Source organism: Pterocles gutturalis, unplaced genomic scaffold (assembly GCF_000699245.1).
Source record: "Pterocles gutturalis isolate BGI_N339 unplaced genomic scaffold, ASM69924v1 scaffold29825, whole genome shotgun sequence".
In the NCBI taxonomy this organism is placed as follows: Eukaryota; Metazoa; Chordata; class Aves; order Pterocliformes; family Pteroclidae; genus Pterocles; species Pterocles gutturalis.
In genome coordinates, this window is record NW_010141781.1 from 2,676 (window position 1) to 11,853 (window position 9,178).

At 33.5% G+C, this 9,178-nt stretch overlaps 1 protein-coding gene across 2 annotated transcripts in view; it reads right to left on the reverse strand.

The window, feature by feature from the left end:
- Positions 1–4,735: 4,735 nt before the first annotated feature.
- SLC35A3 (solute carrier family 35 (UDP-N-acetylglucosamine (UDP-GlcNAc) transporter), member A3) overlaps positions 4,736–9,178 on the reverse strand; it is a 16,272-nt gene continuing 11,829 nt past the window's right edge. The window contains exons 6-8 of one of the 2 annotated variants that reach the window (XM_010084149.1): positions 8,052–8,170; positions 7,414–7,547; positions 4,736–5,227 (exon numbers count right to left, since the gene is read on the reverse strand). In XM_010084149.1, coding sequence (XP_010082451.1) covers positions 5,137–5,227; positions 7,414–7,547; positions 8,052–8,170 — 344 coding nt within the window. In that variant the 3' untranslated portion in view covers positions 4,736–5,136. The remainder of the gene's footprint in view (positions 5,228–7,413; positions 7,548–8,051; positions 8,171–9,178) is intronic. The other variant, XM_010084150.1, reaches the window with a different exon arrangement.

A 9,178-nucleotide genomic window follows, 5' to 3' on the forward strand; every position in this document is an offset into this window, starting at 1 on the left:
AGTTTATAGAAAATTATGCCAAAAATTATGTTCTGAAATAATAAATGTTAATTAAAACATTGTTTTATTTCTGCTAAAATATGCATGTCAACCCTCTTCATTTACAAAGCTCTCAAACACTTTTATATTATGTTCTTAAGAAAGCCAGTGCTTAATTTTAACCAGTTTATTACTACAATTACATTATCTACACATACAGGAGAAAAAAATTACAATATTTTACCCCAATATGGGTAAGAAAAAGACTATATTGGGTCATGTAAGATGCATTTCATAGTTCAGCAGTGTTATACCAAAAAATAGCCTGTTTCCAAATTGCCTGGAAACACCATATATTAGAATTGTACTCAGTATAATAGTACAAAAATAACAGCATCAACATACAAAAAAATTTGAAGACTACCTTAAAAATTTAGCTACAATGTTTGAATACATGATTTATACTTGAGCTCATATATTTAAAATTAAATTTAAAATATATTGACAATAAAGACAAACATTTAAAAATCTAAAAAAGTGTTCTCATGGAAGAAAATATAAACATATGCTTAGCATATAAGCAATTCTTACTGAGCTATAAATTGCTAATGAAATGAATATAGCTAATTACAGTCAGAACGATGATGGAAGGTTGAAGGCAAGAGTTAAAAATGTCATGTCTACTCTTGGATGCAAATGTGCAGCAGAGATTAAAGAATGAGCACTGAACAGCATTTTTTTGCTTCTAGAAAGAGTTATAAATTTCGTAGCAGGAAGTAATTAGAAAAAGTTATAAATTCAACTGAACAGAAATTTGGATTCACAGTACCCAGAGTAAATATACAATCTAATTAATCACAGACATCTTCCTGCATTTTCCCCTGCATTTCTCCCAGTAAAAATACCTTAATTCTAGATATATAAAAACATACGAGCTTACCTGGAAAAGATAGAACTCTTTAGTAGCTTCCTGTGGGGAATAATCAGCATTACAAATGAACAGAACAATGAAAACAAAGGCAAGGAAATGCTTCTTGGACTTTCTTACAATAGCTGAACACCATAGGTAATGACACACTACAACATACATGGTATAATACCAAATTATAGATAAACATTATCCTTCTAATACACAAAAAAAACCCTTAATGTTTTTTAATATGTCATTCTTACCAAACATGGATTTCAGAGAAGAAAACAATGAATAATCTTCCTCATTCACAATATCCAGCAAGAAATACTGTCAACAGGAGGAAAATGAACAACTTCAAATTTGGAAAATGATGATTGCTTAAATACAACAAAACATGCACGGCTGACAACAAAATACGTTAAAAAATGGAAGTTACCGACACTGAAAACCAGAAGAAATGCATAATTTCATTTATCAATTTAAAAACAATTTAACAATTCCATTATGGTCTTTTGAATTACAGCCATAAAAATAAGCTAGGAACACAAAACAATTACGTACTTATAAAAACCTGTGACAGGACTATATGAGTAACTGAAACACAAGCATATGTTACCAAAAAAAGATTGGTTTTTTTTGAGGAAAAATAAAACAATAGTTTCTAAAAAGTTACAGTAAAAAACCGAAGGTGCTATCTTGTAGAAGCCAGTTCCAGAACATCAATCTACCTATCATTAAAGCAAACAAAAGGGAAGTTTTCTTACACTTTGTCTAAAACAAATAAGTTGAATAGACTACAAAATTAACTGAATTATTTGAGAGAAAAAAGATTATTGGGCACTTGTGGATAGCACAGAAATACAATATTTAAAGAAAATATCTTTCTTTATTAGACTCAAGATTTTTCACCACTGAATGGCTGATTTATTTTGCTTTGAAGATAGGTTTATTGTTATTTGACCATTTCTCATGTATCCCAGATTCTCAAATAAAACTACCAAGTATTCAATAAATACTACTACTCCCATTATGCAAGTCTTTAAAAAAATCACATAATTCAAGTTATTGCAAATAAATACCTAGCTATAACTTTATAAATATTTAAATAAAATTCTGCTAAGTGTAGGTTAGCCTCCTAAATATACAACTAAACTAACAAATCCATTGTCTAAAAGCCAGAAAAATAGTTCAGAAAGACAGGTTTATTTTTGGAAAGTTAGACTCCTAGATTGCTTTTAGGGCAAACTCAAAGCACACTACCCCCCTACTTCTCAATGCTCTGTGCTAGCTATGCTTCTTTGGTTAGTTAATGAGTTATAGACTTAAAACTGCTTTTAAAAATTTTTTTAAAATCCAGATACAAAAGTAGCTCAATGAGAAAATGTGCAGATTGCAAAGGTTACAGAAATCAGTAAACCCTCCTCAAATCCTTTCTGTTCTCAAGAAACACATGCTGTCTTCCCTCTGTCTGAAATAATGCTTTTCAACCTGGAGGGTCTCAGACAAGAGTCTTTCCTTAGCCTGTAAACGGTTAAGGATAGAGAGCTAAAAATGCAAAGTCATACTTCCTTTACAATAACAAGCCTATGAAAAGATCTATCCTTCCATTGGAAAATTTAATGGAACTGTCAACTGAAAGCATGGAGGAGTCACTGTCACCTACAACAGAAGTTACTGTTCCTTAGTACAGTAGATACATTATTTTCCAAAGCTGTATGACATCCTATTCAAAAGCAAAGAGCACATATTCCTGCTCTTTCCTTAAACTGATCTTTAATGCCAAATATTGACAGATGCACCTGAAATATTAAAACTGGGTTATATGTAACACAACTCCAGCACTGTGGTGATGATTTGGTCTATTTGGTCCCTTCCTGTGCAACTGGCTTTAAAGTGTTCTCAATATGTTGCTTATGTTTTTTGGAGAAATTCCTCAAGAAAGTAACCAATTCTATCACCTGAACATTTCCACTACTGGGATTCATGAAATTAAAAGTACTATTGTGTAGGCCAAATTCCATTTCAGATACTACTATCAACACTTCTTGGATCATTTCAGAGTCATGCACTTCCCATTCTGCACTCAGAAAGCTGTGAGCCGCTGTTCTAGGCATTTATCTTACCTCATGTTGTACTTTAGTGGTGAAATGACTAAATGTTATTTTTCAAAAATTTTGCCACACTGAGTGTTACAGGTAAAAGGTTTAATATTAACATAGAATGCCAATTTAGGTTAATACAAGATAAGTTTTGACTGCCACGTAGCAGAGTTCCTGCAATTACAGCATGCTGGAATAGATTCACAGATAAGAAAGCTTAGCAAGCCCTTGGCGTAACTCTGAAATTTCTTTAATGTCTTGCTCTGATATGATAAACAAACAAAAAGTTGATAATCCACATCATTGCCAACAGAAGGAAAATACTATTTTTACTTGGCTGATGTTAAGTGGAATTTTTCCTTTCCCATTTACAATACTTAATTAAAAAAATCTCACAGCACTCTTCCAGAATCTCCCTGTCAATCCACCACTAAAATGTGGAAAAGAGGACAAGGTACTTTGGGAAACATTTTAAAATACCTCTCCCTTCATAACGTTTTCATTAGCACAAGACAGAATTGAGAAAGAGCATGAGGGGGGAAAAAAGGAAATGATACATTTTTACCACTTTCTACAGGTAAGGGACTATCAATAGGTTTTGGTATAATTCTATACCTTTACAAGTGTAAGATGTGGATAAGTTACTCTATAGTAATATCCACTGTGAATAGGTCTCCTGAAAACAGGTGATTTTTAAGACAGCTTTTTTTATTAGTTCTGGCATTTTTTTGTGTGTTTTTGGCGATATGCAAATACTTCAACAAGTGAAGTGTTCTTAACAGTCTAATTAAGCTAGGTTCTAATTGCACCTAGGTTTCTTTGTGAAGTTTTTTTTGGTTTAAAACAGAAGAACAGCATGCTTTTATATTTACCTACTGCACAACTAACTTCTTTTTGATTATGTTTCCTATTAAAGTAATTCCACTAGTAGACTGAATAGCTCCAGAGAACCCATTTTGGTCTGTTGGCTCAAGGACTCCCAGAACAAAAGAATAATAAAAATAATCTCTAATTAAACCATTACTTAGAAATGTACTGAACAAGCCTTGGAGAGTTCATGAGTAAACACTTTTTTAAAAAACACCTCTGTAATGAAGTACAGTACAGTGTACAGATGATATACCATAATAGCTCCAGATGGAGCTGTTACAGTCAACAATAATGCATTTAAAATGTTTATTATGGGCTTTTTTTTTTTTTTAAATTGTGGTTAAAAAAAAATCCCCAGAGGATATTTAAAGCATAAAAACTCCTTTAAACGTTCTACCAACAAATTGATTTATAATCAATAAAAATAAAAAGAATGAACATTACATCCGAGCAAGCCCTCCATCCTAACCCTGCTCATAGCACCAGGCTAGTACAGTAACCTCTGGCCTGTGTTCACAGCGTTACTACACCTGTTGGAACACTACAGGCTATCCTGATGAAGAAGTATCAACGCAGATTTCCAGCTTTCACTCTGAATTTCTTCCTTTGTGTACTTAGGTGAGAATGTTAACATTCTTACAACTGTTTTATATAAGCAACAGAACATAGATTTCTGTTATTAAATCAGCCTTCTAAAAATACAAAAATATTTTATATTGTGAAAGTGTCTTTCAATCATACTTAAATCTTCACAGTTTTAATAAGGAATATCTAATTAGAACCATCATTTTAGAACTATGATGTGTATTCATCCGATTTCATGTAAATAGACAAACAGTTCAAAGCATATTTACTAAGATTAAATATAACCAAATTGCAAAAACATACAATCTGACAATGTTGTCATGTGCTCTTTCAAAGAGTGCATAGGACATATTTCTCCAGCAGTCAATACAGTAAAATCTTTTGATGCAATCGCAGTCACAGCTGTAAACATTCCTAATTGCAGTTTCTTGGAAACTTTTTGTTCCTTTCAAGTTTTTATTAGCAAATTGCACTGGGAATTCCCCTGCCATTTTTTTTTTCCATCAGTTACAGACAGTATCATCATCCACCTTTAACCATTCTTGCTGTTCAGAACGACTCATAACTGTTTCTTCAATAGATTCAGGGCAGTAATCCTTTCCTTGCAGTGCACAATGACACGTTCCACATGCCATTGTTAGCAAGGCCCCCAGTGCATCATCTTGAGAAGCAGGTTGATGAGGAAGTCGGCTATGCCTTAACGGGATTTCCTGCAGGTTTGGGATCATAACCATATAGGAAAGTAGCTGCTATTACAAGGACGGCTCCGAAGAAAAAGACACTGAATAGAATAGGGATGAAAAAATGTTAGCTCATTTTAGTTGATGCAATTTTATTTACGTAATACAATTAAAATATTTTTTTCTGTGGGGAAAAAATAAATTATATTTGTCCAATTTATAAAGAAGAACATAATTTGCATATATTTATTACAGAAGGATGTAGGAAGAAGTTGCAATAAGAAACTTACATCCACAAAGTCATGTATCATTATCCTGACATATTCTGAAAATTAAAATTACAGTTTCATGGAACAATTGTCAAAAGTAATTAGACACTTCCCCCCCCTAAAGCTCTGTGCAAAATGCAAGCAGAGGCTAAAGAAGTGCAACTACCGTAGTTAACCCGGCCATTTTTAACATCTTACACACATTATGTTGCTGGAGTTGTGTTTGCTTTGAAGTCCAAAGCTTATGTCAAAACAAATTACTGATGCCCAAGCATCAGTTTGCAAGTCAGTACAATCTAATTTTTGTCAGATACATAAAGATTTATGTAAGGAAAAGACAACAAAGGCATCTTTTGTATTGTGCCATATGGGCCTTTCAAGTTGTTTTGATAGTTACAAGTCTGAAACAAAATAGCCAAAGCCAACAGACAATCAGTATACATTTTAGAAAAGAACCTTGTCATAAAGACATGACAACGTTGACAATTTAATCTTCTGAACCAAACACTGAAAGAACTGTGGCACATGACATAATAATCCTTCAGAGAATACAGTTAACCTATTTCTGGACATGATCCATTGCAACACGATCAAGCACTTAAGTACTCTACATCTATTATCCCAATCAAAAATGTTTGTTGAAGTGAGAGAAACAATTACTCTGTTTCAGTTCAAATAAATTCAGCTGTCATGAGCGAGGTACTAAACATTAAGTTTGATTAACTCAAGTTAATCAAGCTTTATTAAATGAGATGGCTTCAAGTTCTACACGCTGCTAGTTGGCTCCATCTTATTTAATTATTTACCACTGTTTCAATTTTCACCATGTTTGCAGAAGCTGGTCAGTTACTTATTAATTTCCCATTTAAGTACACATAAATTCTTAAACAACTTTCTACATTTGTTTTAATAGTGCAAGTAGAGGCTACTTACAATTTAAGTTCAGTCTTCCACTTTTTAAGCCTAAGGAGTTTTTCTCCTTCCTTTTTTGAATGTTTAAGTAAATTCCTGCTAATACTGCAAATACTACTTTTAGATATAAAGATCTTTCTTTATATCTGATATAACAGCTGTAAATATTCAAAATACTTTTACACTATGAGTATGTGTAATATGTGAGGAGTGTAGGTCAATTAGAAGCAAAATCCTGTTAATGTATCTGAAAGTTGGAATATTACTTCTACACTCCATTTATTAACATGTACTGCTAAGCCAAGCACTATTCCAGAACCTACCCACGTACAAAACCCACAGCGCACAGAGCTACTAAAATCTGATTCACAAAATGTCAGGACACAGTGTATGGGGCCTAGAAGCATACAGCAAGCATTCTTCTCTCTTTCTTGGTTGAGTGTTTTCACTAATAAATACGGTATTGTCGTTAGAAAAAAAGCTCTGTGTTTGGGCTGGGTGTCCTTGGGAAACTAGCTGGACGAAAAATGGTATAAAAAGATTATAATAATTATAATTGTTCAGCCATAACTCATCTTGCAATGAGATGACTTGCAGAAGGTGTGTCCATTCAGAGGACAAAGAGAAAACAAGAGACAGGTAACCCCTTTGTCACACTCTTGCTCAGAATAGCCAGCGGGGGGAGACTGGTTCAACCAGCAGCATCAAGCAGCAACAGTCAAGAGGGCCGGCTTCAGCATAAAAGCAAAGTAGAAGCTGAACAAACTGAGGGAGATCGGGTAGGGAGGAAAACAAGAGAAAGGGACAGTGAACTAAACACAGGGCCTGCAAGAGAGTGGTTTGTCAAAAGCCAAGATTTGAGATTCAATTATTCCTGACCTGTGGGGGGCTGTATCTTACAGAAAATTTAATCTTGCCAACTATATTGAAAACAATAAGTATTAGTTATGATATGGTATAGAACTAAACTTTTATGTGCCAGTTGTACCTCAGCATTCTAAAAGCGTGTCTTGGACTGGCTTTTTACTTATTTTTCCAGTTATATCTGGTAAGCACTAAATTTTCAACTTTTTTTTTTCCCAGCATATATGGAAAATAATTCTTACCTTGTAGGGACAAAATCTTGCAGCCAGAAATAGGAGATCAATGTTGACAGTATAATAGAGAGAGAGGTTGCAAATCCCTTTAAAATGTTGTCTGCATATTTTATAACAGCAGCAATCACCAGCCCTCCAAGTGCCTGCAAAATAGTTAAGTTTGGATTTGCAACGTGATAACTCCACTGAGAGCATCTATTTTAACAACATGCGCTTAATTTAGGAAAAGCTTTTGCCTATGTTTAGGAGCATTACAGTTATTTTATCTTATGGATATGCACTGTTGAAGATAAATACTGGAGTTCTTCTTTCCCCATTAAATAAATTGTTGATCATATCACCATCATTTAATCAGTGGAAGTGCTTGTACCATATTTTTAAAAATAGGAGGAAGGGCATTTTTTTTTAAATTGCAAAAGAAATAAAGAAATAACACTTACATGCTTTTATGTTACACAATACTTGGTCGTATACTTGCTATACATTTTCCATGTTTTAATTTAGAGGTTTATTCTAATAGTGATAGATTAGACTTTTGACTATAGAATTCTCAGCAGCTTCAATGACACCCATTAATTTCCCCAGCCGTTTACAGAAGAGTAAATCCCAAGTGGCTTCACAGAAACACATGATACAAAGTATCTCACCTGTAAAACAACAACTATCCAAGTAAGTTTATTGTATCCTTGAAAAAATCCATTCTTTGACACTTGTTCTCCATCATAAATGTATACACCCATCAGTCCAAATATGCTACCAAAAAATCCTGAAAGTACAAGATTGATTTAAAAGCTTCAAGTGAAAAACATGTAAACAGGTTCCTTGTCCTCAAGGACTGCTCACATATATCTGATTTTAAAATAAGTCTGCCACTTGTAATCCCATCACATTCAAATGCAATCAGTGCTCAGAAAGAAATTCTCTTTTAAAAGCCATTTTCCACACTTGCAAGAAGTTTTGACTGTTTCCATTAGGACATTCTTATATATTTATATACTTATACACTTAGATACTTCCATTGCTTTCTACTGGAATGGGGAGATTGCTTTCTACAGGAGCGGGACGGCAGAGAGCAAAATTCACTTAAACACAATTTCAGTTTTCCTGAAAGTAGTAATGAGTGAAGGCTGAAGTCCCACTATGGCCTGGAGAGAAAAACAGGGAAAACTTTCAGCAGAGGAGATGGTCACTGACATAGCAAGAGCGCAACTTTCATTTGCTAATTCAGACAAGGATCTTGGAAGTGGGATTCTTCTGAATCAGTCACAAAGAATGTTTACTAGCAGAGATTTAATGTCAAAAGAAGAAATTGCGATGAGACTAAAAACTTTATGATTTATTGAGTATAGTGTCCTTTTATCATATGGGAAACTTCCTAATCCCCTCAGGAGGCATGGAAGTCATGCAAGCACCTCCTCTGTGACAGATCTAGTCTGCTCTAGTCCTGAGCAGGAAAGGGGAAATATTTTTTCCACTCCATTTTTGTGAAAAGCTGACCTCTATTTTCATCACATTTCTTTGTGTCTGAAAAGGACGTCATTGTTTTAAACAAAATAAAACCTTCTGTTTGACAAGAAATAATTAGTTTTGTAGACATAATTAAAAATTTAAGGCTCATTCAGATTAAGCCAATTAGTTCTATTTTCCAATTGATCTCCTAAAATAAATAAATAAAATCAACTATTCATACATTCCTAATATGACACTGGTATGCATTAAAAAATAATTTTTTCAAAAATTATTCAAATACAATTTCTTTTTTTTATTTTTCCCT